General features: G+C 39.9%; 1 protein-coding gene across 2 annotated transcripts in view; it reads right to left on the minus strand.

The window, feature by feature from the left end:
* DCX (doublecortin) overlaps window positions 1-20,754 on the minus strand; it is a 157,869-nt gene that overhangs the window by 20,579 nt on the left and 116,536 nt on the right. Inside the window, exons 4-5 of one of the 2 annotated variants that reach the window (XM_080652883.1) lie at window positions 15,402-15,504; window positions 13,320-13,442 (exon numbers count right to left, since the gene is read on the minus strand). In XM_080652883.1, the coding sequence (XP_080509009.1) occupies window positions 13,320-13,442; window positions 15,402-15,504 (226 nt within the window). Of the gene's footprint in view, window positions 1-13,304; window positions 13,443-15,401; window positions 15,505-20,754 lie in introns of both variants that reach the window. The other variant, XM_080652882.1, reaches the window with a different exon arrangement.

The following is a 20,754-nucleotide window of genomic DNA, read 5'->3' on the forward strand; positions in this document are numbered from 1 at the left end:
ATCTGTTCCATATCTGTCACTCCCCTCAGCTTGCACTCCTCAGCTATACAACACAGTTGCCAAGCTTGGCCTAGCACAGTCTTGATTCACTAGATTCTCTGAATGATTATGTATGCCCTTGACCCAGTGCTCATCTTTAAATTCTTGGCTCCATCAGAATGGAATAGTAGAAGCATAGACAAAAGATAGCTGGTAAAGTAACTGGTCTGATTTACCTAAATTTATAGGGATTTAAATGTATGGGGAAAAATGGATTCCCAAGAGTGAGGAATAGAAGGGGGAAGTCAGTTTCCACATAACAAGGACAGAGTCCAGTTTATTACATGAGAGGCCAATGACAAAGTGTAGTCACCAGCCAGGCAGAGTTGATACTGATTTTCTAGACTATGGATTCCATTGTCTGGAGGCTGGACTGATCCCTGGAAATTAAGATGAACTGTGTATAAAGTGGATGTAAGTAGCCCCAGGTATGGTGATTAAAAAACTCTCTGGGCAACAAGTTAGAAAGGTCATTATACTTTCTGGCTTCATATTCACATGGCTAGAATGACATTGGAAGGAAAGGGCCAGCTTGATACCTACTTAACACCCAATTGTTGACTGGAGACCAAAGTGATTTAATGCCCATTCACTTAGCTCTGGTTTTCCCTCCCATTTGGTTCTGCTGATAACTAACACTTGAACTCAACTCAAAATCAAGCACACTGGTTTTGGTTTTATGTCTATTTTGAAATATTGCTCACTGAAAGCAAGTCCAGTCTACTAAGAAAAACCATGAAAATAATTTCAGAGCTGTCTTAATCATTACCGTTGTTTTTTGACAATTGTTTTCAAAACATTTACCACATATACAAGAACTAGTAGTCAGTAATCACTGGTATCCATTTAATCATAAGGATATAGAGGCTCAGAGAGAGTAGGACTTGCTTAAATGGTATAAGACACTTATTTTCAATGGATGGTGATTTGAGGGATTTGCTCATAGATTCATTTCAAAATTCCCTTATGGTTAGTACCTCACATACCTCTCATTGTGACCTTTTAGTGATTGGTTCTCTGTCTTGTCTCCTCTAATTCCCTAATGCCTTGCAGAGGGAGATCTCAATACATAGTTCATCTACTTCTTCAGTTTTTCTCATATTGAGATGCTCTCAGTGTTCCTTCATTCCAGTCTAAAGATACCCTGTACTCTCCCTACATACACAGGGAGTTTTTTTCTGGAAAACCAACCAAGTAGAACCAAGGTGGTTTCAACTTACTTCAGAACAAGGCCAAGACAGAGCCTGTGGTTTTCACACATTCAATCCAGAGAGCTGTTGGGTGGGATTTTTATATTGGTTTGGCTAATTGTTTCTGCTCAGTGGAAAAACTCCAAATATCCATAAATTAAGGAAGCAAGAATTGAGGGCTCAGGGACAGTTCTTCACTAATTTGATCATATGGCTGTTTCTCAGGCCAAATTCAATCATAGTCTGTGAGATACTATAACTTGAATGTTAAATATATTCTTGACAGAGTTTTTGGAGCTCATAGAGTTGTGAATTCTTTCAATAAGGGAGAAAAGTCAGAGTCTTCCCTGTTGCAAAACTAATATATCTACCCATTCCAGCAATTTAATATATACCATTTTCCTTCAAGAAGAGAGCCACTGTAAGAAGGCTGGGAAAAGTCCAGGATTGCTTTCTCACAACATCTTTCTGATGGGGGTAGGAAGGAGGGAGAAAAGTTGTTTTCTCAGAATAAATGCTCAAATTTATTTCCTTTTGAAGGTGGTTCTGCTGATAACATGTTTCTGGTGAAGCAAGCCTGCTCACTATCGGTTTTATGCAGCAGGAACCAAAACAAACTGCACTGCTCTTAATTTGTGGAAAGATCACACAGTTTGGAATCAGTAATTGTTTTAAATCCTGGCTTAACCATTTTCTAGATATGTATCCTTGAGTAGAACGTAACCTCTGAGAGTCTGTTTCCACATCTGTAACATTTGAATAAAAAATAATGTCATCTGAATTATTGTTTTTTTGAAAATTACATGACTGACTATACATATAATGCTTGGCCAAGTGTCTTAGTACAAAGAAAGGCTTCAATAATGACACCCTCAATTGATATTACTAAGGCCACTACTAGAAATGGAAGGAATTGAGTAACTGTACAAAAGATCAGCACGGAGTTAGGAAATCCCCTTCCACAATGGATGATATATCCACCTATACTGGCTGAAGACTAACTCATTGGCTAGCAGTCAGGCATTAGAGGACTGACATTTTTCTCAGTGAAGACTATTACTTCTGTGTTTTTTTTTCATTTTATTGTTTTCCTCCCTCAAACACAGCCCTTGGCCCTCTGTTTGTCTCTCCTTTTACTCTCTCAGCAATACCATAGTGGGAAAGGATGTCAATGAGTGCACTGTGGAACCATTGAAGGTTTTGTAGCAGATAAGAAACACAATGGAAATGGAGTTTTAGGACAAGCAATGTGGTGGCACCAGAACAGATGTTTGAAACAGAGGTACTACTTAGGAGTCTATGAAATAATCCTGGTATCAGATGATTAGGGAAAGGAAGGAACTTCTGTGTGAGTAATGTGGAGATGTTTCAAAGGTTCAACAGAAACAATGGCAGCAGTATATGGTGGACATGAAGAATTAAAGAGGGGGAAGAGTCAAAGTATTGCCAAGGTGCTGGGCCTGGAGAATAGAATAGAATTGAACCTATTGTGAGACAGGGAGTTGAGGAGAAAAAAATCTGTTTAATTTTAAGACACATTATATTTGGCTCTTATAAGCAGGATTGTTGGCTAAGCATTAATAACAATGATGTCTAGAAGGAAGATAGGGGCCAGAAATGTAAATTTAACAGCCAACTCCCTATGCCCTGATATGTTATATTAATCACCAACTCTGTTCTATGTTGATTTCCCCACCCTGCCTGAAATATGTATTTCCTTATAAATCCTATATAATAAAGAGGTAATATGCAAATTGACCACCACACCCTCACACAAGATGGCCACCCCCATGTGGTCACAAGATGGCCACCACAAGATGGCCAGCAGGGGAGGGCAGTTGGGGGCAACCAGGCCTTCAGGGGAGGGCAGTTGGGGGCGACTGGGCCTGCAGGGGAGGGAGGGCAGTTGGGGGGACCAGGCCTGCAGGGGAGGGCAGTTAGGGATGAGCAGGCCAGCAGGGGAGGGCAGTTAGGGGTGACTGGGCTGGCAGGGGAGGGCAGTTGGGGGCGACCAGGCCTGAAGGGGAGGGCAACTGGGGGTGACCAGGTCTGCAGGGGAGGGTAGTTGCAAGGGAATAGGCCTGCAGGGGAGGGCAGTTGGGGGTGACCATGCCTGCAGGGGAGGGAAGTTAGGGGCAACCAGGCTGGCAGGCTGGCAGGCTGGCAGAGGAGGGCAGTTAGGGGTGATCGGGCCAGCAGGGGAGCAGTTAGGCATCAATCAGGCTGGCAGGGGAGTGGTTAGGGGGTGATCAGGCTGGCAGGCAGAAGCGGTTAGGGGCAATCAGGCAGGCAGGCAAGTGAGCGGTTAGGAGCCAGCAGTCCCTGATTGTGAGAGGGATGTCCAAATGCCGGTTTAGGCCTGATCCTATAGGGGTCCCAGATTGGAGAGGGTGCAGGCTGGGTTGAGGGACATGAATTTCGTGCACCAAGCCTCTAATTGAAATATAACTCCCCAGAGTTCCAGTCAAGATGGTGGAGTATGTAAATGCTGTACTAGTCTCCTCCCACAACTACATCAAAATTACAACTAAGCTACACAACAACCATCATTCAATACCACCTGACATCTAGCCGAACAGAATTCTACAACTAAGGATATGCAGAAGAAGCCACGAGAAGACTGGTAGAAGAAGCAAAGATGCTGAACAGGCTGGTCCTACACCCACATGTGGCAGTTAAAAATCAGGAGGGATATCTCTGCTGCAGAAGCCCCCTGAGAAGTGAGGGGTCCCAGGCCCACACCAGCTTTCCCAGCTCAGGATTCTAGAGCTGAGAAGAAAAGTTCCCATAACTTATGGATGTAAAAACCATCAGAAATTGTGGCTGACTGAGATGAAGGGCTTCTGGAGTCCCAGTGTTCCTCTTAAAAGGCACAGACCTACTGGGATTTACTTGCTCTGACCCTCAGTGCTAGGATGGCAGCTCAAAAGGCACCAGGCACTTAAATGTCTGGTTTCAGGGTGAGGGCCAGAGGGGCAGCTTTCTCCCAGACAGAAGTGCTGGCAGAAGCCATTGGTTTTTTGTTTGTTTGTTTGTTTGTTTTGCTGAGCTCCCAACCCCCTGCAAGTTCAGGCAGGCAACATATCTGAGCCTCCATAAACTTGGCTAACAGACTTCTTGGTGATTACCTGAGACCTTGCCCCACCCACTGTGTGGATGCACCGAAGCCGCTGCTAGTGGCTTTTCCATACAAATGGCCTGTCTTGTCTCATGCTGTTGACTTTCCCAAAATCTCTCAGAGGTTCACAAACCCTAAAGAAGCAGTGTCTGGACTCAGCATGCCGTACCTCTCCTAAGCCTCCCAAAGCTGGGCACTAAAGGCAGCTGGCCTCAATTCACAGGTTACCTCTCCCAGGCACCACCAGACCCAGCACAAGTGGCAACCATCTGCAGATCACTTTGTAGCTTATATCAGGTGATCTCATTCAGGGCACTGGTAGTGACTGACTTTGGTCTGCACCTCACAAGAGGCCCCAGAATGACATACCCACTGGTCAGCTTTAAACCACACCAGAGTACCACCCAACCACCTCCACAAATGCCACACTCTAAGAGCACCGGAGCCCTGCTAAAGTGAATCCTGCTCTGTAGGGTCAGCCTCTGCACATCAGCTCCTCCAGTATAGTCATGGCCAGTCCTCACATTGAATCGGCCTGAGGCTCAATCCTTCCCATTGATGTGCCAACAGCAATCAAGGCTCAACTACAACAGGAGGGTACAAACAATCCACAGAAAAGACACACCTGAAGCACCCAGCAAAGGTGACCAATGAGGTTGTGCCAGTGGGCCTCACAGGATACCTACTACATAAGACCATTCTATCAAAACTGGGAGCCAAAGCAGCTTTAATACATAAAACCAAACACAGAAAGGGAGTCAAAATGAGGAGACAAAGAGATGTCCCAAATAAAAGAACAAAACAAAACTCCAGAAAAAGAACTAAATAAAATGGAGATAAGCAATCTACCAGATGCAGAGTTCAAAATACTGGTTATAAGGGTGCTAAATAATCTCAGTGAGAAGTTCTATAAAGAGATAGGAGACATAAAATGGAGATAGAAAACATAAAATAGAACCAGTCAGAAATGAAGAATACACTAACTGAAATGAAGAATGCATTACAGGTAATCACCAGTAGAGAAGATAAAGCAGAGGTTAAAATCAGCAATTTGGAAGAGAAGGAAGCAGAAAAATATCCAATTAGAACAGCAAAAAGAAAAAAAAGGAATCCCTTATAAATGAAGAAAGTTTAAGGGGCCTCTGGGACAACATCAAGCATATCAACATTTGCATCACAGGGGTACCAGAAAGAAAAGAGAGAGCACAAGGAATTGAAAACCTAATTAAAGAAATATGATGGAAAACTTTCTTAAACTTGCCAAGGAAATGGACATACAATTACAGGAAGTGCAGAGAGTCCCAAATACGATGAACCCAAAGAGGCCCACACCAAGATACATCATAAAAAAGATACATAAAATTCCAAAGGTTAAAGACAAAGAAAAAATATTAAAACCAGCAAAAGAAAAGCAGTTAGTTACCTACAAGGGAGCTCCCATAATACAGCTGATTTCTCAACAGAAACTTTGCAAGAGGGATTGTCAAGAAATATTCAAAGTAATGAAAAGAAAGGACCTACAACCAAGATTATTCTACCTAGCAAAACTATCATTTATAATGGAAGGACAGATAAAAAGCTTCTCAGACAAGACAAAGCTAAAGGAGTTCATCACCACCAAACCAGTATTAGGGGTTTATTTAAGAAGAAGAAGAAAGAAGAAGAAGAAGAAGAAGAAGAAGAAGAAGAAGAAGAAGAAGAAGAAGAAGAAGAAGGAGAAATATATATATATATATATATATATATATATATATATATATATATATATATATGCATATATATATATATATAATAAAATAGCACTAATTATACATCTATTAACAAATACTTTAAATATAAATGGATTAAATACTCTAATAAAAATATAGGGTGACTGAATGGATTAAAAAAGCCATGACCCTTAAATATGTTGTCTATAAAAGACTCACTTCTAATAAAAAGAAACACAAAGGCTAAAAGAAAAGGCATGAAGAATGATATTTCACAAAAAATGGAAATGAATTGAAAAAAAACTGGGGTAGCAGTAGTTACACCATACAAAATAGACGTTAAAAACAAATGCCATAAAAAGAGACTAAGAAGCACCCAGTAATTACACTTCTGGGTATTTATACAAAGAAACCCAAAACATTAATTTGAGAAGATATATACATCCATATATTAATTATAACATTATTTACAATACCCAATATATGGAAGCAAGCTAAGTGTCCATCTCTATGTAAATGGATAAAGAAGTAGTGGTGCATATATACAATGGAATATGACTGAGCCATAATAAAGAATGAAATCTTGCCATCTGCAGCAACATAGATGGACCTAGAGAATATTGTGCCAAATGAAATAAGTCAGATAAAGACAAATGCCATATGATTTCACTTATATGTGGAATATAAAAAAATAAATAACCAAACAGAAACAAACTCATAGAAATAGGATATTTTGGTGGTGGCCAGATGGGAGGGGGTTTGGTTGACTGGATGAAAAAGTTGAAGGGATTGAGAAGAACAAGTTGTTAGTCACAAAATAGTCATGGGGTATAAATTACAGCATATGGGGTATAAATTACAGTACATAATATTGTAATAACTATGTATAGTGTTAAATGGGTACAAGTTTTGTCAGGTTTATAAGTATGTGGTCACTGTGTTGTACACCGGAAACTAAAATAATATCATATGTCAACAGTAACTGAAAAATAAAGAAAATATTTTTTAAAAAGAAATATAACTCTCCTTAAAGCCCCAGTTCTTTCAGGAAACCTTCCTTTAGCACCCAAGCCCCTGATGAGCTCTCTTTTCCATTATACTTCCTGTATTTCTCATTCACTTGGCATTTAAATAAACCATTGCCATTAACTCAAATTTAGCACCATAGTGCATTAGTTGAATTGTGGACTGTGGAGCCAGATTGCCTTGGTTCAAATCCTAGTGCTACCACTTCTTAGCTGTGAGAACCTGGGAAGGTGACTTAACTTTTGTAAGCCTTAGTTTCTTTATCTTCAAAATGGGAATAATAGTACCTTTCTCATAAGGTTGTTGTAAAGATTAAAATAGTTAATACAGGTAAAGTAATTAGAACAGTTGCTTGGCACATAATAACTATACTATCAATTATTTGTAGAAAAATTTTGTTAAATTTATATGACTACTGGCTCCCCAAATAAATTATAAATTGCTTAATGACAGGGAATTTGTCTTATCATTTCTTTTCTTCATAGCACCTAGTACTACTAGGTACACTATCAAACCGAAATCCCAGGATGTGGCAGGTTGCTACAAGGGGATAGGTCAATATGATTGCATCCTATGCCATGTGGGGTACTAAATGTCCCCCATTATACTGCTTCATTCAACCATTTCATTAGTGGCTCTTCCGTGGCAATGGGAAAGTTGCCATAGATATAGGGCAGTTCTTCCATTTAAGCTAGATATAAGCTGTGGTTTTAGAAAGAATAAGAATGGGGAGGGGAGAGGGGAAGTTGTTCTTTTCACATAGCTTTGCCAAGGGTACCAGTTCCCTTTGGTGTGATAGTAGGGGAATTGATGAAATGTCCCACCCCATACTCCCCACATCCTATGCCTGGAGTTGGGAGAAGATGGAACAAAGCAGAGAAGCAAGAAACACCCAACAGAGACCCTTCCTTTCACCATTCTGGAGCTTCCACACCCTGCCTCAGGTACACTGCAAGGATTGCCTTCCAGACCTTAGCTCTTTGGTACTAAATAGTTGTGTGACATTGGGAAGATCACAGATAATAAATTTCTTTATGTTTTAGTTTCCCATATAAAGAAATGGATTAATTATCCTTACCCAATCTAACTCATGGTGCTAATACCATGAGTGACAAATGAGGTGACAGATTTGGAAATATTTTGCAAAGCACAGAGCATTTAATTCATGTAAGATATCATTATTTTGTACCTCTCTTAGATGAAGAAGAAAAGCATAGGCATTCTGTTGTCTAATATAGTATCTGTTAGTCATATGTGGCTATTGAACATTTGAAGTATGGCTAGTTTGAACTGAGATATGCTGTGAGTGTAATATACAACACAATTTCAAAGAATGTAAAACATTTTGTTAATCATTTCTTACATTGATTAAATGTTGAGATTTTAATATTTTGGACAAACTGAGTAAAAGAAAATATATTATCAAAACTAATTTCCACTGTTTCTTCTTTGAACTTTCTAACAGTGGCTACTAGAAAATGGAAAATTAGATACAAGGCTTGCATTTTTGGTTTGTATCATATTCCTATTGGACAGACTGGTCGAGACAGTCACATCCAGGAAGGTCAGAAGAACAACGTCCCTCCATTTTAAGCAACTGAAAGCTGTTTGTTCAGTGCAGAAGCAAAAGACTCGCAAATACAATTCTCCCATGGACCCCTTCCAGCCCCCGCCCCCCCACATTGTTTTGTGTCCCTTGACTGCCCCTTTCAAAGTCTGTATATTCCAGTAGAGAAGCCATTCTTTTTTGGGAGTTTGGAAACAGAAAAAGTTGACTCTCAGGAACTGGTGCATATAGGTTGGGGGAAGGGGGTTGGGACCATTGTAGCTATGATAATGATAATGACTTACTGTTGAAGAATAATAAACTAATTATGACATTACAATTTGCTCATCCTACCAGGGTGGGAAATTTGCTTCCTTGGAGGTAGAGAGAGAGAGAGAGAGAGAGAGAGAGAGAGAGAGAGAGAGAGAGGAAGGAAGGGAGGGAGGGAGGGAGGGAGGGGAGAAGGGAGGGAGGGTAAAGATTCCTTCCCAGCAACTTTGTCCTTTTAATTTAATTCAATTGGAGCTAGTTGCATGAAGGGAAAAATTAATACATTAATGGCAGAAATGGAAACAGACACACTAGAAATGTCTTCCTTTAGTTCTGAAGCCAGGCTCACCTCTCCTCCATCAAAGTGGTAAGTCTTGGGTTAAAATGGCAAATGTGGCTGGCACTACACAAGTTTGTTTTAAACATCCCATAGAAGTGAGCCTCCTAAGCTCAGATTTTCTCTGCTGACCACAGTCCCTTGGCTTAATTTAAATACAGACATGGCTAACAGGACTTGGAGTCTGAGTCCATCATCTATGCCCAGTGAGAATGAGCTCCTTATAGCAATATAATAGTAAATCCTTCCTAAACTCCAATTTAGGACTTAACAACAGACATTCCATGTGGGGCAAACTCAGTATTGGCATAAGTAGGTAGGGATTGAACTCAAAGGGAATAAAGTAGAAGGATTTTGATTTATTCAGAGGCAGAACAGGAAAGAGACAATTAAGTAGTAAGGAATAAGGATTCAAATTATGATGTAAATTACAGACCAAATAGCATCAATTTACTAAACCTCAAGTCAAACTGAACCTAGATATTAACTGAACCATGAATTGGACCAAATATATATATTTGAAAAATCAATCAAACATATTCAAACCAGAATCAAACCTATATATTTTCTAATGAACTAGAACATCAAAACATTCCTTTAACTGAACCTGAACTGAGCCAATATTTCATTTGGTTTGAGTCCCTGTTAAAGAGGAACATTTTTTGCTTTCATTTGCCATCAAAGGAAGGTAGTTAAAATTCCTTGGAAGTGGCTTATCTTCCACAACTTTTAGTTATTCAGGTTAAATGAAGGAATGTGAATCCACCCACAAGTCCCAGATTCAAGACAGACTAACATAGGATGGAAACATGGTAGTACTACCATATTCTAGAAAAGAACAAAGCATATCAGACCTACCCAATGGTAATGTTCTTTGGTTAAATGTATATTAACCTGTTGTCCCTTACTAACAGCTCAGAAAAATCTTGACACTATGAAATAATTATTTCTTCTTAATGCCTGTAAGGGGAAATTTACACTAATGCAAAATTGTGTTGGCTATACCTCATTCTTCTGGTTCTATGATTCTGATTCTATGGAAGCTATTTGTACAACTATGTCAAATCCAAACCTTATCTAAAGTACTGTTTTGCCTGAGATCATTTTGCCCCATGGAATGTTCACTGACTGGATTGTCTGAACTTGGCTCTAAACAAACTGCCATGTAATGGGCAAGGATATATAACATAGATCATTTTACTCCTTGGGGCTGAAATCATGTGAAGACCCTAGACCCTTGGTCAGCAAACTCATTAGTCAACAGAGTGGCAAACCGCAGCTTGCGAGCAGCAGTTTGCCGACCACTGCCCTAGACCATCATTTGAGATGAAACCAAATGTTCTGGAAATTTCCAAGGATGCTGACTAGATTGGAGTTAAGCTTCACTTATGTTCATGAACTATCTGAAAGGAAAATTTAAATTTTCACTATTGAAACCACTTTAGATTTTATATTTGTAGGGAAAGAGAATAAGGGCTGCTTGTAATTCTGAAACCTACCAAGTCCCCCTTTCCCTTTTCAAATTCATTACTCTGTTTATTTTGTATCTGTGGCTATATCCTCATCTTTTCCCTTTAGCAAGTGAGTTCTGAAGGAGCAAGAACATATCTTGTGAACAAAGCTTGGGTTGAGAACTAGTATAACTCCTTTCAGCTTGACAAATATTCACTGAGTCCTTATGCATTCCTGATCTGTCTCTAATCTTGGAATCAGTGACATGCATTTTTTATAGAAGGGACATTCTGTAGGTAGCATGCTGAAGATCAATTATTTGACATGCTTAAATTGTGTTTAATTACAAGTGGTTGTGTTCATGTGTGCTGTGTAACACAATTGGATACAGTTTTCAAAGAAAAGCCTTTTACTTCAAGCTGCTGCTTCCTCAGCATTTCTAACTCATGAGTTGTGTGGTAGTTTAAAAATAGGTTTGTAAATTATTTGATACTCCTCCCTGCAAGAGTTGGAGCCTGATTCCCCTCTCCTTGAATGTAGGCTGGACTTAGATATTGCTTCTAATGAATAGACTACAACAGATGTGACAATTTGTGGCTTTGTTCATTCTCTTGAATCACTCAGTTTGGGTGAAGATCTGCAAGAGCCATCTTGGAAGTGGATCCTACAGTCTCAGTTGAGCCTTCAGATGACTACAATCCCAGCCTACACCTTAACTACAACTACAGGAGAGATCCTGGGCCAGATAAGACCACCTAGTTAAGCCACAAAAAATTCATGACCCACAGAAACTGAGATAAAAATGTATATTTTCTAAGCCACTCAGATTTGGGGCAATTTGTTTCATAGCAAGAAATAAGTAATACAGGTTAGAAATCTCAGAAATAACCTGTGATATTTCCAAAAAAATGACTAACTAAGTGATTATTGTCAGACTTTATGATCTTGATAAAGTGTTTGAAATCATTTTTTGCAAGACTTTGCTTAGAATATGTACAAACAATCTCATTTTCAATCCAAGTATTAAAATCTATGTCTTTGTAGTTTGAACAATATGAATTTGTTTAAATGGATCCATGTTCTATTCTGTACCCTTAACCAAAATATCACCAAACACATGCATTTTCATTCCTTCAGCAAACATTACCTAAATGCTTACTGCATCTCTAGCACCATGCTGGGTGAAAGAGGTGCTCTTATGCGTTCAGTCATTCATAAGCATTACTTGAGCATCTACTAGGGGCCAGGCACTGTGCTAGGCACTGAAGATACAAAAAGGAACATGACACCTGGCTCTTGAGAGGCCCAGTATTTAGTTGGGGAAGTAAACAGGTAAATACATACTATATGCATGCTATGATAATTCAGAGAACAGAACAACTATCTTTTTGAGGTATTGAAGGATGAATAGGTGTTTGCAAGCAAAGAAGGGTGGTTTACTAGAGGGGTAGCATTCCAGGTACAGGGAAACAATGTGTGCAAACATATGGAAAGCCTAAAGTGCCTCTTCACAGTTTAGTTCCTTCTTCCTGAAAATAAAGAGATGACTGGTGACATGCATATTTCTAGCATTGTGAGGCCAGCATGACAGGCTGGTTTTCTAGACTATAGGCATTTCAAGCCAATAGGCTGCTCAAGAAAATTGAAAGAGAGAGAAAAGGTGCTTATGAATCTGTGTTCAAAGGTTCTCAAGCTGGAATTCTCCTGGTAATCCCTGAGCCTTGGGAGGATAATTGTGTAAGTTCTTCAGGACCATATATTTTCCTTACCATGAACAACTCCAATTGTCTGTACATAAGTCTATTAAGCTTCCAAACTCAGACTTCTATGGCCTTTTGCCTTTTAGATCAGTGTACTGTGGGTATAAGACTTCATACCAGAACATAAACCAACATATTCCTGCCTTCATCAGTAAAATCATGCTATGAAAAAAAAGAGTCAGCTGAAGTAAATGGGTTGCTCAATGGCATGATTTACATTTGGCACAAGCTCCTAAACTCATCATAGAGTGATAAATTGTTCATGGGTTGGCAGTGATCCATAGACCACATTTTTTGATCACTTACTATCCACTAGATAAAAATCCTATATGACAAATCTCTTTGTCTCACTTCAGAACCTGGCTTATATTTTCTTTTCTAATTGTGAGAGTAATGCAATTTATCTTGTTTCTCTTTTTGTTTTGAATTCTATAAAGTTCAAAGTCAAATTTGAAGCTCAAATGCATCAATTATATTGACACATTTAGGTGGCATTTTTTAAATTCTTGTTTTTGTTTCTGATTTTTATTTCAAATTTATGTGTGACAATTATTTCATTACTATGTTTTTGCTGGATGATGTCAAAGATAATGACAATGAAGACAACCACAACAATAAGCACACAGTAAGCATGGCAAAATAGGCCAGATTTCTTGAGTAGAATCCACTTGAGTAGAATCAGGGCCATGTGTGTGTCTCCATGATTCCAAACAAGTTGAATTGTTTAGACTATGAATTCATAGAATTGGTATCATGGAGACACAATGGTGTTCATGAGGGACTCATTCCTCTTCATGCAGAGGGTACTGGCCTCTGTAAATGAAGTCATTATACACAGTTAAGAGAAGAACACTCACCGTCTTGGTCGTTACCTGAGTCAGATGGAGACTTGCTCCGGCGCATGGGGCCAGGGCTCTTGGCTGAACTCTTCTGAGGCGTTGGGGATGCCTTGGGGCCAGCTGTGGCTGAAGGGTTTCCTTTCATGACTCGGCATTCTAGTGGAAAAAGACACAGACAGCTTACTGGAGCTAAGGGAGGACCGAGACTGGGCATATTAACAACCTCTGGAAGCTGGAATAACCACCACAGGTCAAAGCACTGAATGGCTTAGGTCCAAAAGGTGGTCCTCATTTTTTGATAAAATGATGTCTCTGGAGAGGGAGGCAGTGGAGAATCTGTCAAAAGTCACCTGGGATAAACCAAGTGTTTACATCCCTGCAATATGGAAACAAGGGAAAGAGTTAAGAAGCAGGTTGGATAGGTCATTAATTAACTCAATCATTTGTAGACAAGCAAGTCATGCCTCAGAATAGCATCTGTTGACATAATTAATATCCTTGGAGAAGAGATTGCCAGCTTAGAGGTTGTAATCACACAGATGAAACATTTACGAGTAATTTAAAGTTTATTGTTTATTACATGCCATGTATTGTGATAGGCATATTTGGAATGTCATGTGATTTTATAAATAAGCACTACTACCACCACCACCATCTTGCATCTATAGAGTTCTTTTTTAGTTTAAATGCACATACGTTATCATAACCCCCTCTGCTGATTTAATGAATAAATGGGCCAGCAGTGACTCTGCCACTGGGAACTTACAGAAAGCTAATGGGTGTGTGGGAGAGTATGCCAGATGTTCCTGCTACAGCCCCAACCCCAGTCTGACACGTTTGGAGCACCCTTTCTATTTAGGTCACTCAGCATCCCTATTATGGCAATTTTGGGCACTTACTGTGCTAATGTATTAAAATGAGTATTATACTAATTTTACTGATAAGAATACTAAAAGCTTGAGCCTCTTGCTTAGGACCACAAAGCAAGAAAATAGCAGAACAAGGACTAGCAGCCAAGTCTTTTGAGTCCCCATCTAGAGTTCTTCCTACTCTATTTTATAGACTTTCCAACCTTGTGCTGCTCTGAGTAGAAACGAACAGCTTAACAAAGGTTAGTTTTTTCTTTGGATACCTCCTTGTCACCTTCTACTTAAAGATACATTGAAATATCATTTACCCAGAAAGAATAGTGGATCTTTTCTGGTAAATTAAGATTATTTTAGGAAATTCAATTAAGCAGAAAGCTCATTCTTGTTTTGGTTGATGAACTACAGTTATCACTGTCCAGAGCTAGAGACATAGAAGGTATAGGAAAATGGACATAGCCTGGAATTTGTTTAGCTATTTTATGGTCATTTGCCTCTTCTCAAAGGGAACAAAGTAGAAATGCCACCTCTTTCAGGGTCCTTGTCATTTAAGTTGTTTGTAAAGTTTGTATTGGTACAACTCAGTTTGTTTTTCTCACTCTCTACTCCTCATAAGTGGGAAATATCCTTTGAATGTGTCTTTGCATTTGGATCATATTCTAAACCTGATGTTGTGTGAGCTAAATTACATTAATTTACATATGGAGCTTAGACTCAGAAAAGGGAGATGGGCAGATGTTTCACCTCCTTCCAGAGATTAACAGCCCTCTGGACTCTTGAGTCAAAAAGCAGAGGGAATGGGGCAGCAAACCAAGGTGATTAAAGGAGAAAGTTTTTATAGTAAGAAAATCGGGGAGAATCTAAGATAGAATCACTAACATGGGCCAAATAGCTAGAGGTGTTGACTAGAAAAAACGCATGCATAGAATATCCAGGTTGACTCCAAATGTTCCTTCCCGTGGTCTGATTGTACCTGTCAGCCCATGTGACACAATATGTGTTTTAAGAAGTATGGTCACTGTTGGGGTAGAGAGTGAGTCTTAATGAGTTTGGATCGTGGGCATCTGGGACATCCAATTAACCTTTCATTTAGTGACTCATGTTTCCAAAAATACAAAAGAAAGACTAACAATATTTTCCCTTTAGAGAGCATGAATGGATGTGCTCCAGGCCATATGAACCCATGAAAACCCTAAGGGATATAATGAGAGAGAACAATAGAGCAATAAAATCCAGTGACTGTGCTTACCATTTTCATCTAGAGAAAAGTCATCCTGAGCATAGCGAAATTTTTCAGGACCACAGGCAATAAATACATCATCATCACCAAAGAAATCATGGAGACAGGTTACCTATGGAGAAAGCAGAATCATTGGATTGCTATTAGATGGCCTTATGGCAATTAAATTTATAGCATGCTGGAGGAGGGGGAAAACCACATCTGAGCCATTATTTCTAGCCCCAGGGATCTTCTTTTTCTTAAAACACTAGGCTCAGAGTCTGTACACAGCCCCTAATGGGTAAAGATATACTGAATGTCATTGTCTTTCCATTTTTCATGGTAACCTTGTATCAAGAGTAACTTTGGAACCATGTCCAAATGGAATACCCGCCTCTGAACAAAAGTCAACAAGCATATGGCCTTACAAATGTTACCTTTCCTTAGAGATACAGAGATGACAGAGTAATCCTAGCCCAACTCTGGGGCTAGGGGTCTGGGTCAAGGGTCTAAGTCAGGTAAGAAAGATCTTCTTAAGCATGTGGTGGAGAGGCTGTGACTGACCGAGAGGGTAAAGTTCCTCTCTTTATCATTTTCATCAGTTTTAAAAGAAGGATATCAATTCTTAACTTCTTTGCCCCCCGTCCAAATTGAACTTGTGTTAAAAATGGACCCAGAACCTGGTCAAGGCCCAGAATACCATTCCTTCCTGAAGAACAAGAAGGGGGAAACTGTCCTGACCACTTAAAACCTAATCAAGAGCAATGGATCCCCATAGGACTGAGGTTCTGCTGGTAAAGACATGTTCTCAGGATTCTTCCCACCCTCTAGTCCCCTATGCATCCCTGCTTGTCCAAAATAGAGAGACTGTCTTCACAACCCCTTTGCTGCATAAAGCAACAAGGGTCCCTGGGAAAGTATGGTGTTCCCTGTAGTCTCCCCAATTCTCAGCTTTTCTAATTATATCTGACTAGAGGCTCGGTGCATGAAATTTTTGCACTGGGGGGGTCCCCTCATCCCAGCCTGCACCCTCTCGCAGTCTGGGAGCCCTTGGGGAAGCAGGCCTAAGCTGTCAGTCGGACATCCTTAGCACTGCTGCGGAGGCGGGAGAGGCTCCCACCACTGCCGCTGTACTCACCAGCTGTGAGGCTGTGAGTCCGGCTTGTGGCTGAGTGGCGCTCCTGCTGTAGAAGAGCACTGACTACCAGGGGGCAGCTCCTGCATTGAGCGTCTGCCCCCTGGTGGTCAGTGCGCATCATAGCAACTAGTTGTTCCGCTGTTCAGTCAATTTGTGTATTAGCCTTTTATTATATAGGATAATTAGTTCAGCACACCAGGTAAAACCCAGGAGAAACCATGAAGTCAAAACATTCTTATCTCAATCTTTAGTTTGAAAGTGTTCAACGCTTCTAATTGTTCTAAGCTACCCATTTAAGCTGCCAGCAATGACTATCCAAAGGCACAGTGCTCACAAACTAACAATGGCTTGTTGGGTACACTATGTTACATTTGAAAAATGTTCATATTAATAATATTATTCTCCATTCTGGGTCTATTCAATTCTGGTTCCCTCAGCCAATATGATTGCAAGCCTTACACAAAGCAAAAGATGCATAAAGATTATCCCCATTTTCTCAGCCTCCCAATCATACAAGATATGTTAAGAGAAAAGAAGGAGACTTGGAGAACTGTCAGGGTTGCTCCTATCAAGCTTCTTCCAGGCCTAAGTTCTGACCTCATCAAATAATATAAAATCCTTCTTTAGCCCTTTGTCCCTCCCTCATTCATTCATTCCACAATCATGTAATGATAATCAGAACTACCACTAACTGAACACTTACTCTGTGACAGGCACTCTGCTAAGCACTTCTAAATTTGTCACCTCATTTTAGTGTCACAACAAATCTTAGAAGTATTATTATCTTCACTATTTTATAGATGAGAAAACTGAGGCCCAGAGACAATAAGTAAATTACTCAGGTGGAAAGGGATGAAGCCAAACAAATGCAGATATGACTCCAAAGCCAGTGCTTTTGTCCACTCAGTAATACAAAGCACTTAGGGATTGTCCATGCACTGTGGAGACAAAGATGAATAACACTCAGGCCATGACTTCATGGAGCTCACAATCTGACAGAATGAGAGACATTGAAACAGAGGATTTCAATGAGTGGTAAGATAGAAGAATATGTAGGTGCCATGGGAGCTATTTACTAGCAAGTGAACCAGTCACTGGCTGGCACTGTTAATTCAATAAGTATCCTGCATATTGTCTTGGAAGCAGATCCAATGCCAGAGGCTACATGGCTTAAAACCCTGCTGCACACTCCCACTGACATCTTGGAATTTAGCTTAATAAAATCTGGAGCCCCTAACTTGGATACATTGTATGTCTCTGAATTATTTACTCCATGACACCTCCTTGACCATGAAAGGGTTCCCCCTGACCCTGACTGGCTGCCTTTACTTTTTATCATGAATGAGGAAAGCCTCATGCTTGAGTGTCCTTCCACTAGTAGTCTCTAGGATTTAGCACTTTGTTTCAAAACCTGCCTGTAGGAATTTTCAAGGAAGATGGCTGCCGACAGGAAGGCAGACTGCAAGATAGTGTGTGAATGAGAGAACAAAAAGAGAGTGTGTGGTAGCACAGGGAGTGTATATTTGTGGGCGAGGGACAGCTATACTCAAGGGACTGTTGGGGATTGCCGGACTGGGTTCCCCTGATCAGGCAGCCTCCACTGCTGCTGAAATCTCTCCCAGAGCAACCTGATCTGATGCGAAGAGCGCACCATCTTGAAAGGGAGAGTGGCTATTATCAGAAGCCTATACATCCTGGGAATCTACAACAACAAAACCCAGGCAATAGCTGCGAACCCAGGAACACGGGACCTCAAGCAGCATGAATACGCAGACTCAGATGAGCTCTGCACCTTCCCATTGAAAGGTCAGATTTTGCCTAGGAAAAGGTGAGGTCTGCAATCCAGGCAAGAGAGAGAAACGCACACACCTGGAGCTAGAGGCTCTGGGGAAGTCTGTGCCCCACAAAATCCGCGGCCATTGGGGCTAGCATGATCTGCAAATGTGGAAGGGGATCCACAGGGCTGCTAGCAGATGGGAACTCTAAAAAGCAACCCATAGCTGGAATGGGCGCAAAAAGCAGCCTGAAATTTTAACAGTGTGCCGGCTGCTTAGTGCCAGGGAAAAAAAGACACACACCCTCACAGACTTGCGCGCAGTGCTAGAGGGTAAAAGTCACGAATTCGTGCACTTACTCTGGCTCTTTTTTTCTCTTTAAATTCTTGCTTTTGATTACTAAGCCCAGTACATAGGATCACCCAATTAGGGACACTCTCAGAGACTGCAGGGGAAAGTTGTTTTTGTGGAACCTGGGGATCAGAGCAGGGAGTAATGAACAGAGAATCAGCTCTGGGGCAGTCCATTCTCCCAAACCAGTATTAAGTGCGACAGGGAAAACAAAATTGAAATACTGGCTAGAGAGGAGTTATAGCCCCAGAGGTCAATCCAGAAACACTGCCACCCAGTGGTTGAATCACAAATTGACTCTTGTGTAAACACAAATAAAGGAGTCTAAGAAAGAAAGAAATATTGCCTGCTGGAAAATCAGGACTGTGGTTTATAACACAGAGGAGCAGTGGAACGCAGGGAACTTCAATACTGTCCTGACTACCGGACAGGAAACAGGCATACCATACAGAACAGTAGAGGAAGTGAATGACCTTCACTACTGCACATTTTTATTTTTTTCATATTTTACTTAAGAAACTAATTTTTTAATATTTTTCCTCACTTTATTTTACATTTTTAATTATTATATTTTTATTTTAATTAGTATTATTACTACTACTATTTTAGCTTTTATTTTTTTAAAAAAGTATTATTTTATTTTCTCTTTATTTTATTTTATTTTGGGATTAGTGTTCTACATTTTATTTTAATTTTTCCTTTAGCATCATTTTACTCTATCTCAACTTTACCTTTATGCCAACATTCTCTTCCTCCCTTTTCCCCTTTTGTTGTCCTGATTCTCTTACCCTAGTCCTGTTTTAGATTTTCCATATTCCATCTTTTTACCCCCTGTTAACAATTCACCCTATTTATATATCTAATTCCCAAACCCCTGCTCTAAGTCCATACACACCTCTCTCTTCTATTTCTTCACTATCCAAATGTTTTTTCTCCCTGCCTTTTTTTGGTCTGTTTTTTGATGTTGTTGTTATTGTTTTTTTGTTCTGTTTTGTTTTTTTGTTCTAGGTTTTATTGTTTTGTTTTGTTTTGTCTTGCTTTCTCTCTGTCCTATTGTTGTTGTGAACTTCATTGATTAGATTGGTTATTGTTGTGCTTATTGGTGAGATTGTTACACTTTTTTTGTTTTTGTTTGTTTTTGCATCTGTTTTTCTTCTCCTCGCTTGTTATTAGTTGTTGTTTGTAGTTTGCAGTCATCTTTGGGTATTTGTTGTTTACATTTTTTTGGATTAGTGGTTGTTCTATTGGAGTTTTCTCCCCATATAAATAGTTTCCCCCCCTCTTTTTTATTCTCTTTCTTTTCTCTCTTAATTTTTTTTCTTTTTCTCAATATCATTTTGCACCTCTCCCCTTTTTTTCTTATTCCCCAATTCTCTTTTCTCTGGTGGCAACCTTTATTTGGGACTATTAGTATCATGAATACATTGGTATTCAGTGACTTGTGCACTATGCCTTGTTGTGTTGTATTTTGTGCCTTTAAATCAACGCAGGAGAGAGAGCTACATAACCAGATAACCGGAGAAGAGAGATCATGGGGAGACAAAGGAACAGTCCGCATATGAAAGAAGAGGAGGCATCACCAGAAAATGAAGTAAACAAAATGGAGGCAAGCAATGTGTCAAATAAAGAATTCAGAGAAATGGTCATAAGGTCGCCGAAAAGAATGGAAATCAAATTCAACAATAGGTGTAAGAACCATGAGGAAATGAAGAACCAAGAAGAAATGAAAAATGGCATCACTGCTATAAAGATCTCAATAGAAAGCTAGAAGGAGCAGAAGACCATATCATTGAACAAAAATGACATTGCTGCTATAAAGATCTCAATAGTAGACTAGAAGGAGCAGAGGACCACATCATTGAACAAAAGACAAGGTAGAAAAAAATACCCAAGCAGAGCAGATGATAGAAAAAATATTTAAAAAGCAGGAGGAGAGCCTAAGGGAACTTTGTGACAACATGAAAGGAAACAACATCCACATAATAGTGGTGCCAGAAGGAGTCCTCTCCTTCTGAGCAAGGAATAGAAAACCTGTTTGAAGAAATAATGACAGAAAACTTCTCTGAAATAGGGAAGAAAAAGCTCACACAAATCCAAGAAGCTCACAGAGTCCCCAAAA

This window comes from Plecotus auritus (assembly GCF_963455305.1).
Source record: "Plecotus auritus genome assembly, chromosome: X".
Lineage (NCBI taxonomy): Eukaryota > Metazoa > Chordata > Mammalia > Chiroptera > Vespertilionidae > Plecotus > Plecotus auritus.